Raw genomic sequence first — 17212 nt, forward strand, 5'->3', positions numbered from 1 at the left:
CCAAGCAAACCGGATCGAATGCGCATGTGAATGAATAGGGTTCAGAACCGGAGTCACGCCACGTAAAGTTGTAACAGCAGCTGGAAGGGACGAACGAGGTGACGTCTGTCTCACCCCTTCGCCGTCGTCCTCTGCCGATCTAAATCTGTCGGCCCCGCGAGGGGGGCGGGCAATCAGCCTCACACTCTCCAAGCACCCTCAACTTGGGTTCCTCCGTCTGTCCCCCCGCTTTGGACCCTTGGCCAGCCGGACCACCTCGCTTGTCTTTTGCGGGAATGCAAAGTGTTTGTTGATGATTTTGCATTTCTTTCTTTTTAAATTCGAGGCACTTTGGGATTAAGGGTCGAACCGCCGTGAAGGATCCATCTTGTTTTCATGGCAACGGAAGCTGCCGCCAACACTTTGAATGTACAGTAATGACTGAAGCAGAAGGTAAAAAGTTAGTGGAGCATGTTTGTGTGTGTGTTTGCGTGTGTGTGTGTGAAGGGTAGTTAGCATGCACGTAGCTAAAAATATGCTGCTATCATGTATCATCTATTTGTAATGCTGCCATGCTGCTGTATAGCAGGATCATTACACATTAACATTGGACACTTTCATTGATTGGCATCGATGGTGTCATTGATTATGTCTTGGATGGTGGCTATGATGTATAATTGATTGTGTCTTTGCAAGTTTTTTGTGGAGGTTTTCAATTTATATATTTGCTGTGGCTTTGATAATCATTTGTCATGTATTTGATGGTATCGTTGGTCGTGATGTGATTTCTTCAGTTTTTTTTTACCCCCCCCCCCCAGCGCACGTAACTAAACTTTTCATTGACTGTCATTGATGTGTCACTGATTATGTCTTGGATGGTGTCTTGGATGTGATTGTGTCTGATAGTTCTTTGTGGAGGTGTTCAATCATATTTGTTGTAGCCTGGATAGTCATTGGATTATGTCTTTGATGATATCTTTGATTGTGATGGGGTTTCTTTGATAGTGTTTATGATTATTTTTTCCAATGCACATTAATACTGAACTATACATTGATTGGTATTAGTGGTGACCTGTCTTTGATGGCTCTTCAATTTCGTCTTTGCTGGTGTCATTGATGTTGGCGTCATTGATGTTTTTGTACCTTTGGGTATGTGTTTAATGGGGTCTTTGAGTGTCTCCACAGATGTCTCTGATAATGTTAATGATTGATGGTAATGTGGTGTCTTTGATGCATTCGACTGTGTCTTTGACGTGTCTGCTATTGTCTTTGATGGTATTTTCGATTATTGTAATATGCATTTTTATGTGCCTTTAATTATCAGGGTAAGACAATTGAGAACATGGCATTTTATTTAAATACAAAATAAGATCATCTAAATAAATAAAATGAAAATAAATTAATAGAAATATACAAATGAATACAAATAAAACAAAGATTTTAAATGCAAAGTGACAGACATCGTTGCATTGAAGGTGTCTTAGATTGTCATACTTGCAACATATATCAGTGCATTTAAACACTGAATACTTTTCAATTATTGGCATTAGTCGTTTGGATTATGCAGTTTTTTTTAAACATCAAAGACATGTCATGAGTCTTTTCCTAGTCGAGTCTACAGTCAGTGTCGGGTGTGAAACTTTGCACCCCGGTTTGCCGTTGCTGCTATTCTTTTTACACACAGGTAGCATCCCGCCTCTGATATTTACCTCCAAAGTCATAAAATAGGCGAGTAAACTTTGCCAACTAGTGGCCTGGCATGCACATTACACTAGTTAATAAGGAAATGTTTTGATTTTGTAGACTTATGAGGAGATTAGACAAGTCAGGGAAGCAGAGAAGAATGATAATAGCTGGTGGCCTTAAAAGGACGACTCCAGTCTGGATGAATAACCACACCGGGGAAGGACAAAGAATGATTCACGGGTCAGGTTAAAAAGTTGGAGGGGATCAAACATTTTAAAAGGTCTGGAAACAAAATAGGAATCTGTTCCTGGGTCAAACGGTGAACTTTTAAGTCACATTTCGACATGTTCTACGATCATCCATCCATTTATCTTCCATACCGCTTTATCCTCACTCAACAAGTGTGAAAAATGAGATTGCGAACGTGTTAGCATAGACGTGTACGCACACCTTGAGTGGTTCGACTCGTCGTTGCAATACTTCAGCGCGTCCGCCATATTTGATGTGGCAGATCTGCCTCTAAACTAATACGAGGAAAAGGGACTAAACGTCAGCCAGTTGGGGAAAACAGACTACAAAAACAATGAATGTAATTTGCTGTTTTTAATTGTTAAATCAAACATATATTACACATTTTGTTACATTCATTGTTAGTTGAAATTAGAAATATAAATAAAGATGAGTTGAGGAGTGAAAAAGCCATCATTCCAATATGTTTATTGGAAAACATAAAAACATAAAATAATAATAATACGGCGACTATCGTTACTTCTACTACTACTTAGGATACTAATAATAATATACTATGTTGTGACTGGGCAAGATTGTATGACTTGACTTATGACTCGAATTTAGTGGGGATTGAAATTGACTTTTTGGACAGACAAATGAACATGGCCGCTACGACGCCACTCCCAAAAAAGTGTGAAAGGATGATGCTCAAAGCGACAGGATGGTTTCATGCGGCGTCCTTCACATCAAAGTCGAGTCAAAAGTAATGAGGCCTCTTACCAGCGCGCGTCCGCGTTGTGTGTGCGTGCGTTTTGCCGAGTGCCGCTAAGCCTTGTGAGTCAGCAACGGCGATGCCAAGGCGAGCTGAGCAGAGTCGACAGGTGGCGGGAGAGATCGTCTAACAGCCTCGGCGTCGGCTTGCTCGCTCTCCTCCGTCTTGCTGCTCCCGCTTTTGTTGCGGCAATGCATGTAAATACGCTCAATTAGAAGTGAATGGACATTGAATCGTATGTCAATATGCTACATTATGAGTGTAAAGAGGTTTAAATATGATGTAAATAGTAGGGGTGTCAAAATGAGTGCGTTCATTTTGAGTTAATTTAAAGCTCCTTTTTACGCCACCATTTTTTTTTTAAACGCGCGATTCCGGTCATAACGCAGCAGACACTTCCACGTCAAAATTTCGCAGTAATAAATGTAATAATAATGCATATGTTTGTGGAGACTGGGGCCAAGTTTTACAATTTAAAAATGTGCAGAATTCCACAAGTTACTTCATGTTAAAGATTAGATCGCTCTTAATATGAAAAGAAAACTGCACTGAGCCGTCACCAATGTCTTATAAAGGCAATTATGCCATCTAGTGGCAGAAAAATGACCTCAACACAAATCAATATCACATTCGTTTTTCTTACAGTACAGTACAGTACATCTTTTTAATTTTAACTAAATTTTAGGAATTATTGTGAAATTACTGCATCGATTTCTCCCCACTTTCATGTTAACAAGAGTGCGAAAACTTTTTGTACATTTTATTGTACATTTAGAACAGACATAAAAGTCGCGAGTTAACTATTGAAGTCATGCGATTAATTACGATAAAAAAAATGTAATGGCTTGACACCCCTCGTAAATATTGTACAATTGTGGTGTATAGACATTTGAGAATATAAACATGGTACATTTAGCGCTATAACTCTATATAACGTCATTTAGTAGGCACATGCAGATCATTTTTAAGTTAAATGATTTCACGATATCATGGACTGGAATTATGACTCAAATGAAATTGTAGATATACAAAGCGTATATCTGAAATTTTTATACGTAGAGTCTGTCCGGAACCCAAAAGCATCCCCCATTGCGTAGTGTCGACTAACACATGCTTACCCTCCCCCCGCTGGATGTTTCTTTCTCCTCAGTGAGGTCGTCCACCAGCACCACCACCACGATGGTCATCGACGGCAAGAACGGCGACGCCGGCTCGCCGGACGCCGGCGCGCCCAAGCGAACTTTCGCCGATGACATTCACTCTACGTTCAGCTCGCCGCTGGCATGGATCCTCGTGCTGGCCCTCGTGGTCACGTGGTCGTGCGTTCTCGTCATCATGTTCGACCTGGCCGACTACAAAACCATCTCAGGTGAGCGCTTACTATGTTTGTGGTTTTTCATACCTTAACATGGGATTTATGTGGCATTATTTAACAACTTTTTTGGGGGGTTAAATGCCGCTCAAAGATAATTATTTTTTTGTCAAAATGTCACTCAGTAGCGGGTTAGCATTTAGCCTAGCACCAGTTGACCTGGTTGCTGTAAGTAAAGGTCAATTAAATCATGGTTGTAGTACATACTTAAAGTAACTTGTGTCGATTATTAAGTATGTTTGTGATATTACGGCTGGTATTTCCTTTCTCAGAAGTTTAAACGAAAGGTTTTGCAGACAATGTAGCCGCTTCTCGCTTCTAATGTCATGTGACTTCCTGTGGCTCTTTCTCCTCTTTTCTGTGTCGGGCGATTCACCGATTTTATCAATTCATTCGAGTCAGCACAACTTTCATTTTCTGTTTTGTGTTCACGAGTATAAAAAACAAAGCTACTAGAAGAGCTCTTCTCTCTCCTTTCTTGTTTCTTCTTCGTCTACTTCCTGCAAGCAGGTCCTGGCGTCAGGAAGGTTTTAAAGGACTCGGAGCGTCGAGGCAAGAAGACCCTCGCACTGACTAACCCTCTCTTCTCGCAGACAACCCCCCCCCCCCCCACTAACCTCCTTGAGTGCGCCCCCTGTAGCTCTCTATTGTCTCTCAAGCCTTTGAGGTTTGCAGTAGTGATTATTGAGTGTTCAAATGTGATTAAAAAAACAGCAGATTTTTTTTTTAATCATATTTGAACTTCAGGTGAGCTTGAATGAGCGCAAAAGACAAATCAAGCTCCCCTGAACACAGCTCTTTTCATTAGCATCTTTATTTTATATTAGTTTGGCATTTTGTTGGTAGAATGCGGTTGAAAATGGAATTGTGGGGAGGGGTGGGGGTACACTTGCTGGCCATTTTATTAAGTACACCTGCACTGTCAAATAGTAAGGATGGTTGCTTTTGATGTGTTGACTCCCTTGTGTACTTAAATAAGGTGAGCTGATAATGTACCTAATAAAGTGACCAGTGAGTATGTTAATATGTATTCAAAATGAAATGAGTGAGCACGTCAAACCCGGCCTGTTGTGCTTTTATGGGTTAGGGTTATTGGGAATACTCTCGACATGTAACATTTTCTTTGTGGTTCAAAGTGAAGTTTTACTAAAAAAAAAAAAAAAAAAGTGGTGAGCCTTTGAGTTTGTCAATCAAATGCTGATGACATTCTTCCCTGCAGGAGGCCTCGGCAGGATCGGCTCGGACCCGGCCAAGGCCGTCAACGACGTGGTGGAGAGGTCCACTAACGCGGTCCACGCCATGTTGAAGTTTGCCGCCAACCTGGTTGCCCCCGACGATGATGACGGTAATAATTTATAGGACATTTGACATTGAATAGGTTTTATTTTCGTGCCCAGCGCAAGTCTTAACACAGCAGGCTTTTTTTCCCGACCAGTGGAAGTGGCTCCCGTCATTCCCTTGAATGAATGAATTGATCCAATGATTTCTACGATTAAGAGGCATTGATGCACGCTTTTGTCATATTTATGAATGATACATGACATTGGTGCAAATCCCTCCAAAATTGCGCTTCGACCCCTACACCACAACTTAGACCTGCTTTTGTCTAGTCTACTTCCTATCACCATATTATTAGATGCATCAGGAGTGTTTAACAGAAGACGTGCTCGGTCCGCCAGAAAACAAACAAACTTTTTTTTCTCTAATATGCACGTTTTGATAACTAAACTGATGGTGGCACTCTGATTCAGTCTGATGTTTTCCCTTTTTTCTTTAGGAAATCTCTACGCTGTGAGAAAAAAAGGTGAGTGTCAAACACAATTCGCTCGTAAAAAAGTGAACTAAAGATGACATCACTGTGTTCCCTCGTCAAATGCTGGCAACGCTTTGGCCTCACTGTTACACCGCACCGCAAACTACGGAAATGCACAGTTGTGGATAGGACTATGGAGGACCAAAACTGCCAACATTCCAAATAAATACATGACTAAATAAATAAATAAATAAATAAATGACTAAAAGTGAAAATAAAAACGGATATAAAAAATATCATTTGAAAATTAAAAAAAACAAAAAAACAATGGAAATAAAAACAACAAAAATAAAATTATATATATATATATATATATATATATATATATATATATATATATATATATATATATATATATATATATTGTTGTTTTTATTTCCATTTATATTTATTTTTGGGGATTTAATTTTTGAATGTTTTTATTTTTTATATCCATTTTTATTTTCACTTTTAATCATTTATTTATTTGGAATTTTGGCAGTTTTGGTCATCCATATAGGGCTGGGCCCAATTGTTAATGTTATGCATAATAGCACAATGACATATGTACTTATGAACCATCTCAAAGCGACACCATGGTTGGAGGTGGATGAGGAGGAGCAGGTGGAAGTGAATCTTAAGAGAAGAAAAGGTACTTGATGAAATAAATATTAATGGTTCTGTGATGGTGTCATTAACTGTGGAGGGTCCATACAAACAACCCCCCCCCCCCTCCTGAATCCCCCCTTCACACCCTGTAACAACAACTGTGCTCGACAACTTCAAAATTCCGTTTGACTTTCTCCTCTGGCTTGTCGCTAACATGCTAACATGGTGCTTTGTGATCAAAACCAAATCTGTGTGCTAACTTTTTGCCTTCTTTTTGTGTTGTAGGGGAGTTCCTACCATCCCGAAGTAAAGGTGTGTGCATACATGCCAGCTTGATTTTTATGTACAAAGAAGTTAAGTTCTGATATGCTGTCATTTGCGTTTTCCATGAAAAACTGGATTAAGATCATAAAATAATTTTTTGTAAAAAAAAAACCCAAATCTTGACATTTTATTTTAAGGTCATATCGCCCTGCCCTTAACTTGCTGATGATTTGTCTCCATGTTTGTTGAAGTCATCAAGATGCAAGTGAAGAAGTCACGACCAGCAGTTGAAGTGGTCCACGAGGACGAAGAGGAGGATGAGGAGGAAGAGGAGGACGAGGGGTATGAGGAGGACTATGAGGAGGAGGAGGAGGAGGAAGAAGAAGAGGAGCAGTATGAGGAGGAAGAAGAGGAGGAGGAGGAGGAGGAGAAAGATGAAGATTATGAGGAGGAGGAAGAGGAGGAAGAAGATTATGAGGAGGAGGAAGAGGAGGAGGAGGAGGAGGAAGAGGAAGATTATGAGGAGGAGGAAGGGAAGGAGGAGGAGGCAGCTGCTGCAGAAGATGAAGAGGAGGAGGAAGAAGGTGTGGTGGTTGACGGAGTTGATGAGGAAGAGGAGGAGGAGGAGGGAGATGAAGCAGCTGAAGATGAGGTGAAGGTAGAGGAGGAGGAGGAGGAGGAGGAGGAGGAGGAGGAGGAGGAGGAGGAGGAGGAGGAGGACGAGGAGGAGGAGGACGAGGACGAGGACGAGGAGCAGGAAGATGCAGTGGATGAAGGAGCTGATGCAGATCATGAGGAAGAGGATGCAGCTGAAGCAGATGAAGAGGATGAGGTGGAGGATGAGAAGAAGAAGGTGGCTGCATCTGAGGAGGAAGATGAGGAGGAGGAGGAAGCTGAAGCCACTGCAGAGATGGAGGAGGAGGCAGAGGATGAAGATGAGGAGCAGGAAGTCACAGCTCCTACTGTAGATGAATCCTTTGAACCTGATCCTGATGAAGAAGAGGAGGCATTGGCTGCTAAAGATGAAGATGAGGTCACTACACCTGACACTGACGAAGATGACGAAGAAGATGAGGAGGCCTCCAAACCCGAGACTGAAGAGGATGATGAGGAGGTGGCATTGGCTGATGAGGATGAAGGTGAAGACGATGACGCCGTGACACCTGAGACTGATGAGGTTGATGACACCAAAGAGGATGACGAAGGAGAAGACGCAACTGATGAAGATAAGGAGGAGGAGGACAGTGATGAGGATACAACAAGAGACGAGGAAGATGAAGATGGCCTTCACCTGGCTCCTGTCACTGACGAAGATGACGAGGAAGAGGATGCCCTGGAAGATGAGGGTATCACTTCTGCCAGGTCATTGGCTGACACTGATGACGACGAAGAAGACGAGGAAGACCTCGACCAATCAACGGGCCCCGACGACCACACACTCGACGACGTCACCGATGATTATGAGGAAGATGAAGAAATTGCACCACCTCCCTTGGATGAGGACGACGACGACGCTGGCGTGCCCCCATTGACCTTTGGTGAGGACGACGAGCCTTCGCTCGACCTCGAGGATCAGGGTGAAGATGAGGGAGACGGCGATGAGGAGGAGGATGAAGACGACTCGCTGTCAGGTATAGTGTTGACATTAGCCTCATCTCTCCATCTCTCCATCTCTCCATCTCTCTATCTATCTTCCAGCCAGCGTCGCCGCTCCACCAGCGGCCGTGGACGCGGATGAGCTCAGCCCCAAAAAAGCAGAGGAAGAGGAGGATGAAGATGAAGATGACGACGAAGAGGAGGATAGGGCGACGGAGTCCGACGCCGAAGCACCCGCAGGTCAGCAAGGAACCACGAAGATGATACTGGATAGCTGCGAGCAAATTTGGGTTACGTGACCGAGCATGTTGGGTTGAAAATATTGGTAATAAAATGAATATGAATATTATTTCTCACCTCAGCTGTACTGATAACCTGGTAACTTATTTCTTGGTAGCTTTAACTCATCAGTGTGGATCCAAATCTTTTCCCAATGAGTCAAATCCTCAACAATCCCTTTTTTGGACCCAGTGCTAGGCTAGCTAGCTAACCCCCCCCCCCCCCCAATTTGGGTTACTTTGAACCCAGCACTTCTTCTGCTGTCGTTCCAGCGTGTCCCTGCTCAAGTTCAGCGAAGACGCGAGTGTCGGCCGTGAGAAGCAGCAAGAAAGGTCGGTCCGCTTTTTGGGTCCTATAGTTGAGACCCACCAAGTTGATGTGGAATAATGGTGACGATGCATGCGACCATGTTGTTGTTGTTGTTTTTTTTCATGTGAAGAATCTAAAGCAGTGAAGATCACAGAAAAAACAAAAAGAACAGGTAATATTTTTGTTCCTTTTGTTTGTTTTTATTCTGATGAATTTGATTTTTGTTCTCCCCCCCTGTAAAATAGACAATTAAACGTATTTTTATGTACATGTAAATTTACCATTATTTAATTGACATTTTATCGTTTTAATGAAGGGATGTTGATAGACTTATCATGGGAGACCCCTGAAAGCGACTCGCTGACTTAAAATCGAGTCAAATCCATTCCTGAATTCGGTCGACTTACATTTGACTTGGTCGCTTGATATGTTGTGAAATGCCGCACGTTTGCTTCCCAGCTCTTCCCAGGATTGCCAGCCTGGAGCCAAAAGTGAGACGGATCAGGAGGATTCCGGCGCTTCTCAAACGTACGTGGCGATGACGGCGTGCGCGTGTGCGCTGGCGGTTCTGCTCTGATTCCATTTTTGTTCTCTTTGTCCTTAAAAAGCCAAGAAACAAGAAAAGAGCAGGAAGCCCAAAACAGGTTAAGCCAATCGTAGATCGAGTTCAAGAAGATCTCATTTAAATTGATTTAAAAAAAAAAAAAAAAAGATACTGGAGTACATAGATGAGTTTTTAACCTGTTGCTGTTTTTGTGTGTTCATTAGACGTACCTGCTAAGAAGGAAAGTCCAAAACCAGAACAAGTCCCTGAACCAGTGCAAGATGGTACCTCAGACGATAGATTTATATATACACTACGGACAAGTACTATACTAAATCGATTTTTACATACAGACTTTTGTGTCAACATGTCGTGACCGATAAAGACTCACAACGTAGAAGAAAACAGCATTTTAAATAACCGTCTACTGTAGCCACTGATGCTATGCTAGGCTAACTGACCGTTGTTGTTTTTAGTTGGTCCTTGCAAACCGGCACCAGTCTACTGTCCGTCCCCTCCCGGCTGGTACGGTGAGTGTTCGCCATCTGGACTCGTCACAACTGCAGGCGAAACGGCTTCCCTTCACCTCCAACCATTTTCTCTCACAGTTCACCAGATCGTGACCGACACCCCGTACCCGCCTCCGACCGCCTCAGGTAGCTCCCCGCCGGACGTCCGCTTCCTGTGCGGCACAGTGCGAACGCCACAATTTTTTCCTTTCCAGGTTCTGCTGCTCCGGTTCTGACCACTCATCCCGTCCACCTGCCGCCGATTTACCACCCGATGATGCCGCCGCTCTACCCCCACTACCAGCACTATGCTCAGTCCATGCCACCCGCCATGCCGCCACCAGAACCAGCCCAACCAGTAGAAACGGACCAGCCAGTACAACCAGTAGAACCAGTCCAGCCCGTACAACCGGTACTACAAGCAGAACCGGTCCAGCCAGTACAACCAGTCCAGCCCGTACAACCGGTACTACAAGCAGAACCGGTCCAGCCAGTTGAACCGGTCCAGCCGGTTGAAACCGTCCAATCAGAAGCCTCACAACAAGCACCTCCCACCCATCCCGAAGTCGAAAAAGGTGAAGACGACGACAGTCCGTACATTTAATTTAAACCGATTTGAGAATGAATGCAGCTGGATGATGACACACCTCAACTATTTCCTTCGTAAAGAAGGAGCAGAACCAGACGTGAAGGCAAACGCTGAATCGGAGAGTGTCAAAGAAGACGTGATGGCGTCACCTGCAAAGAAAGGTGTGGCACTCTTCTCACTTTTTTTTTTTATTGCCACGTTCCAAACGTGCGACGCGTTTATTCCAGAGGCCAAGAAGGAAAAAACAACAAAGAAGACTGCGGATCACAAAGGTACTTCACGCAACTTTTTTTGTAGAGTGGCTTTGCAGCCACTTCATTAGGCACACGACGTCTAACCATCTCCGCTATTTATCGATTTCAGACGATGGGCTCAAAAAAGACAAAACCAAAGCTGAGTCTACAAAGACAGGTGGATAACGAAAAAATGACCATTAGTTATTCCCAGTGTTGGACAAGTTACTTCCAAAAGTAACCGCAGTATATTATTATAGGATCGTTTTGAAGTATAACATTTCATTTTAATCCGCCGATGGCCTTCAAAAACGAGCCTGTGGACAAGAATAGCAAAAGTGTCGAGTGTGAGGGAAGGACCGAGCCCATGTGATGTTACAGAGGTGAAAAGTAATGACAGGCGGGTAAAGTTATATAAAAAAAAATATATATATATATATATATCTTTACTTACCCATATAAGACAACTGAGAATAGATTTAATTTACAATACTATATTGACTTTGCAGTGTAATTTATGTGAGAGGGTGCTTGTCAAGGATCTTAACCCTGTAGAAGGGAAAAGTGAGGCACTGTCAATAAGTAATGGCACAATGTAGCCACAGTGTGAATGATGAGAATTTCCGTTTTAGCACAATTAACTCGAGAAATTTGAGGTGAACCGCGATTTAATTTCAGATAATATAGGTAAGGGAGGTGGGTAGCAAATGCGGGTTTGTTTCACAGCAATATACACTCTGAAAACAGTTGGGTCAAAAGTAGCCCAATTATGGTTCAAAAATGGACCGGTCCAATTAATGGGTCAATTTGACCCGATTTCCTGGGTTGTTTTATACAAAATTACCCAATTTTATAACTTGTTCTATAGTAAATGATCCTCTTTTTATGTTTGTACAAATCAACCCAGAAAGTTGGGTTAAATGGACCCAAGTAGAGGATTTAAAATTACTCAATTTTGTGTAAAATGTTTGACCCGTAATTTGATTATTTTTGACCCAACACAAGTGCACAGTAGAACTGGGTGTCACTTGACAAGAACATTTACAGAAAATACTGACATTGGCAAACAATTAAATAAGGAATAGAAGAGGCTCAAGGATGGCGCCCTGAGGAACACCTGCGGTAATTGGTAAAAGGCTGCCCTTCTAATCAAGTCTTTTTCTTTACATTCAGCTGTAAAAGTGCGAAAAAGTGCTGCAGCTCCTCCAAAGAGAGGTAACTGTGATTTAGATTCGGGTTGCCGTGGTGACAATGTCACTTTTTAACCTTCAGGATTTCTTTCTTCACGATAGAAGCCGCAGTGGCGAGACGGAAGAGAAGCTCCGCGTCTGCCTCAAAGACAGGTCACTCATTGGCTGTCGGTCTTGTGATTTGACGTCGTCACGGCAACAGATTTTTTTATTTTTTTATTGTCACTCTCAGATGTTGTCAAGAGCAAATTAAAGACTTCCTCCTCGGCAGCCAAAAGAGGTAAAAGTAGCGGCATTTGATTGACACGCCCGACACTTGGCCTTCACGATTTTAAAGCTGTATTTTGAAATATCGCTTCGCAGCAGGTCCAAGTCAAAGTCCCAAGGCAGCAGTGGCACCGCTGCGGCCCAGCAGGCTGAGGGGCGGAGTGCTGGACGCCTTGAAGAAGACAAACGTGACGGACAAACATGACAAGACTTCAACGTCGCAAACACGTGAGGCCGGCATCGTCGAAAACAAAATGGCTGCTTGCGTGTGATGTGGACTGATGATTGACAAGTGCGCTTTTTTTTCTTTGTTTTCAGCCAAGACGAGAACAACGTCACTCAAAAGCAAGTTTGAAGCTTTGTTAATTAAAATTTATATTTATTTAATTTAAAAAACACAAATATTAGTAGCATACAATATACAATTGTATACACACATTGCATGCAAAAGTTATACATTTTAATGAAATACTTGTTAAATTTGAATTTTTTTTTTTTTGAGAGAGCTCAGTATTGTTCATTCGGTAATCTTTTGCCGATTCAACATTTCAATTTTTCTATTCCGTGATCACAGGCAAAGCCAATCAGGCTGATGAAAAGGAAAGGTCCTTGAAGGACACTAAAGGTTTGAAACTATATGAAATTACACTGCAGTCATTTTATGATTGACATTTGTCTTTTGTTTTGTTTTTCAGACAAAAAAGACAAGGAAACTGCACAAGCCAGTAAGTGCGGAAGACACCCCCCCCCCCACCTCAATATTGCGATTGTAATTTCATATACAATATTTTTTTCCAAGGTCCTCTTCCCAAGCAATACATTAATCAGTATTAGAAAAAAACAATATGAGAATTTGCTGAGTTGTTCTGTCCGAGTAGAACGTAAGCTAAAGTTGTGCATATAAAGTTTCCCTCCACCTAATATTTATTAATGATTTGTAAATAACTATCAATCAGTGCAGTTGCTAACAAGAAGGCAACAGCTTTTTTCCCCCTCTAACGTACCCAAGTGGTAAAAAGGATTTCATGTTCATGGAAAAATATCAACCAAGTGTTTTAATGCTTGTTGTCATCAGAGGGAGGAAAAAGAGCTTCCCATAGAGCCTGAGGTATTTGCTTTATGCCTAATTGTCTTCTTCTTTTCCTCTCATCAGCACAATTTGAAGATGAGCTGTAACTATTTGACTTATCAGCAACATAACACTCCCAAATGGTTTCTTTTCTTCAGTCTTCTTTCCGTAGCAACGTTCTCTCTTCCTGAGTGTTTCCACACTTTCTTGCCATACATCCCATTTCATACAAAAAAAAAAAATAACCCTCTAAGCTTAAGGTGGGCAAACTTTAGCACTAAGGAGCATTTGATTTTTAGATCCAAAAGGTGGGCGAGGTCATTTGTGGTGAGGGTACGAGGTATGTAATATGGAGAGAGAAAAAAAAAAAACTATTTTCAAAACAAAATAACAATAACTTTTTTTTAATTCATTGTGTTGATTTAGAATGACTATGTTTATAAGTAATTCACCAATTATTTATTGAATAAAATCCTGTACATATAGAAATAGTAAATGTCAACCAATTAAGTAAATTACTTATGATTGCGGTGCATGTTTACATTTAGATATGATTATATACAAAATAAACATGATAAATGATGTTATGTGAAATTATTTTAATTATTTATAATAAATTAATACTTTTTCCACGCAATAAATTAATCAAAAATGTGTCAAAATAAATAAATACGTTTTAAGTAAGTGCTTGGATTTAAAATATTTTTTTAAAGGGATAGATTTATTTATTTTAGACAAATGAGCTGGTCCACCTGTAGAAATCAAATATGCCGCACCCCCTGACTCCCAAAGTTTGCCCACTGGTGTCTTTAGAGGTTCTGTTGTATTTTCACTAATTTTACTACTTTACATTTCGACTTTAAAACCTTTGCCGCATGGTGAAACCACCACCTCTTGCTTTATGTTTGACTTCTTGTTAGCATGTAGCATAGTAGCTCAGTTTGTTGAATTGTGTGCCCCTCGTAGAAAAGCCCGAAGATGGAAGTGAAGAAAAGAAGAAATCAGGTGAGTACAGAACCGCTGCATATTCGCTATTTGGCTTTTCTGGGAACCAATACTTTTTTATTTTCTAAAAAGACTCCCCCCCGCCCCCCCCCCCCCTCTCAAATCAAACAAATGACATTTTTTACCCTGGCGCCATCTTGTGGTATTTTGTTGCCGAGGAACTCTTTAATTTTGAAAAAGAAAATGCTTTGTCGCCATCTAGTGGCATCTATAATCAATTATAAACTTTTTGTGGGGGCGGGGGACGACATCAATCACTTGTGGATATTCCCTGGGAACACTGCACATACTACATTCAATATAAATACAGTTTACCCTCCTCGCCACTAGAGGACACTGTAAGCCCATAAAGAAGCAGGTTAGGATGTGCGTTCAAATTTCCCTTTTACTTCCGGTTTTGATTTTCAGAATAAACGTTACAATTATATGTGTTTTCAGGTCAAAGATTCTTCCAGTGTGTTTACGTACCCGGCAAAAATGCGCAGTATCCCCTGCGACCGTTCAGCCCAGCCGTGCCACCCGCCCTCAAGTCCCTACTGGAGCAACAGAAGGCAGCCAGAACGTCGGGGCAGTAGGGCAGCTTCCATCGCACCCTAAGCAAAGCATCGTACAGGGGACTCGTTTCCATTCAGAGCAACAAGGACTGAAATATTTATATTTATTGACTTTTTCTTCTTCTTTTTTTTACCCACAAGGCTGAGCTCCTGGGGTCTCTCATTCAGACCAACAAAAACAAACAAATACAGTATAAGTGAAATGTAATTAGCGAGCAGATGGAAATTAATATTTATTTTATTTGTTATGTGGCTGCATCACTTGTTGCTATGCAGAATTCATACGATACGAATGCAAAAAAAAAAGAAAAAAAAGGGTTACAACTGACTTCAATACCCCACAAAATAGATAAAGGACATGGAGGGCTGGCAGAAACAAAAATATTGAAATGTTTTCATTATTAATATTATTATTAACTAACTAACTGCAGCACCATCTGCTGGATCTGATGGGGCACTGCACCATTTGCCCCAAATACAAAATGTTGTACTTCACCATTGTAGTTCACTCTTTATTTAAGTTTTTTTTTTTTAGCTCATTAGTATGTGCCTAAAGATTAGCGGGTCAAACCCCAGGAGCTCCGCCTCTTTCCACATCTGCACCCCCCCCCCCCTCCCCGCCTCTGAACACATGCTAATGCTAGCCATGCCTTAAATACTTGACAACACGTGGTTATGATCTAATATTCCACGGATTTTACATGTACAGCAAAATTTTCATTTATTTGAGGTTCAAGCAAAATATTAGCATTATTATTAGCCTCCTGCGTTCAGATACGGGAAGTGTGCGTTAGCGCGACCAACTCTGGAGATCGATCGTGTTTATCAGTCGGGGCGATCGGTGACCTCATTTCTTCGACTGTACGTCAAAGCAATGCGTGCAGCCATGTTGGCTACAAAGCTAGCATTAAGCGTCGCACACGATTGCTATCGATGTCTTACTTGATGACGAAAGAAAGAAAGAAAGAAAGCGAGTCTTTGCACCAGACTCCACCCTGAAATGAGATCAGCGGTTAAAAAAGAAAACAAATCGTTCAGTGACCTCATTCTGTTAGCACTTAGCATACGTTAGCATATGTTGCTACGACTGTTGCTACGACTGTTGCTACGACTGTTGCTACGGTTGTGCAAGGTCCAAGTCATGTAGTTCAGAGCTGAACTAGCCTCAACTTTCTGAGTCTTAACGTGCACGGACTTGATGACAAAAGACTTAATTCAAATTGATCAATTTGCATGTTAACATGATAGCATGTTAGCATCTTTTTATCATCGGACTCTACTTTATCAGCAACGAGAGAGTTTGGTAAATGTACCGAAAGGGTTTTGTATTTACATTAGCGGTTAGCGTTAGCATCAGCTAAATAAATGCTACATGGTAGTTGTTGCATTTTTGTTCTTGCTGAAACCAATTTGGGATGAAATCAATCACCCTCATTGAGTAAGCATGTTAGCAAACTATCATGAGCTAATCACTCAGCTAGCCACTAGCTAACACGCTAGCTAGCAGGTTTGTAGTTGTGCTGCTTCATGTTGTTTTTAGGTCACAAAATGTGTGAATTTGAGGGCTGTCTTGTCAACATGGTTCCGCATTTGATAAATACTGTAATATTAATAATAATTATTATTAATAATGATGGAGCCTGTGGCGTGTGAATTCAGATGTGAATACTTTTTGTTTTTACTTTATTTCAAGAGTTTATACAAGTTTTGAGAGAAAGCAGGTTGTTGCACAAATTGGTTTTCCTTAAAAAAGATGAATAACAATTAAGTACACCAAACAATTTAATGTTGGTCAACTTTAATAATGTAAAAAGAACCATCGAGTGTTCATATTACAAAATAAACTGTAACACTGTTGTTTTTTGTCACTTATTCACAGAAAAAAGATCATTGATTCATTTGAATAAAACCATAACTCATGTAACAACTGAGTCAAATATTTTTTGAGCAATGACATATATGAACTACTCTTTTTTTTTTTATTATGAAACAAGTCTGCAGGTTTGTAGTTTTTAGACTTTTGAACAATTACAATAAATACTATTACCGTTATATACAACTCTAGTAAAATTGGCTAAAAGCGTTTTGTTGCTGCCAACATGCCACTATTTCCACAATTGCTCAACTGCAGATTGGAAACGGACCTTTTTGTGTGTGTACAATTTGTATTTTTTGGGGGAAATTATTACAATTTGTATCAATTGTAAAAATGTGGAGTGTTAAGTGGCGTCGCTGCGGCATGGACCATAAACACTATTGTGTTTGATTCCTAGCTAGGTGCTGCTCTTTTGGTACGCAATAAAAGTTAGCCTTGAAATGTCTTCATTATTAGATGTAATACACTGATCATCATCTTTAAAAAA

At 41.1% G+C, this 17212-nt stretch overlaps 2 protein-coding genes across 6 annotated transcripts in view; one reads left to right on the forward strand and one right to left on the reverse strand.

Moving 5' to 3' along the window:
* Positions 1-16907, forward strand: trdn (triadin). 3 transcript variants are annotated; one of them, XM_086060825.1, is made up of 27 exons: positions 1-432; positions 3819-4037; positions 5260-5385; positions 5818-5844; positions 6727-6753; positions 6957-8336; positions 8404-8541; positions 8853-8912; positions 9020-9061; positions 9349-9417; positions 9498-9533; positions 9658-9717; positions 9910-9963; positions 10042-10089; positions 10158-10517; positions 10612-10692; positions 10759-10803; positions 11938-11979; positions 12057-12107; positions 12187-12234; positions 12318-12449; positions 12540-12566; positions 12796-12846; positions 12917-12946; positions 13297-13329; positions 14257-14295; positions 14734-14834. In XM_086060825.1, the coding sequence occupies exons 1-25, from the start codon at positions 417-419 to the stop codon at positions 13326-13328; spliced, it is 3201 nt and encodes a 1066-aa protein (XP_085916951.1). In that variant the 5' UTR covers positions 1-416; the 3' UTR covers position 13329; positions 14257-14295; positions 14734-14834. The 3 variants fall into 3 exon arrangements, with proteins under 3 accessions (XP_085916951.1, XP_085916949.1, XP_085916950.1); XM_086060823.1 differs by lacking the exon at positions 13297-13329 and having other exon boundaries at positions 14734-16907; XM_086060824.1 differs by lacking the exons at positions 10759-10803; positions 13297-13329 and having other exon boundaries at positions 14734-16907.
* LOC147158767 (clavesin-2) overlaps positions 2344-17212 on the reverse strand; it is a 27646-nt gene continuing 12777 nt past the window's right edge. The window contains exons 7-10 of one of the 3 annotated variants that reach the window (XR_015090755.1): positions 14764-14888; positions 9297-9488; positions 3787-4020; positions 2344-2845 (exon numbers count right to left, since the gene is read on the reverse strand). The gene's annotated coding sequence lies outside the window, so the exon portion shown is untranslated. Of the gene's footprint in view, positions 2846-3786; positions 4021-8847; positions 9023-9296; positions 9489-14763; positions 14889-17212 lie in introns of those variants that run through there. The other 2 variants (XR_015090757.1, XR_015090756.1) reach the window with 2 other exon arrangements.

Source organism: Leptonotus elevatus, chromosome 18 (assembly GCF_054856555.1).
Source record: "Leptonotus elevatus isolate MCC_2025b chromosome 18, RoL_Lele_1.0, whole genome shotgun sequence".
Classification (NCBI taxonomy): Eukaryota; Metazoa; Chordata; class Actinopteri; order Syngnathiformes; family Syngnathidae; genus Leptonotus; species Leptonotus elevatus.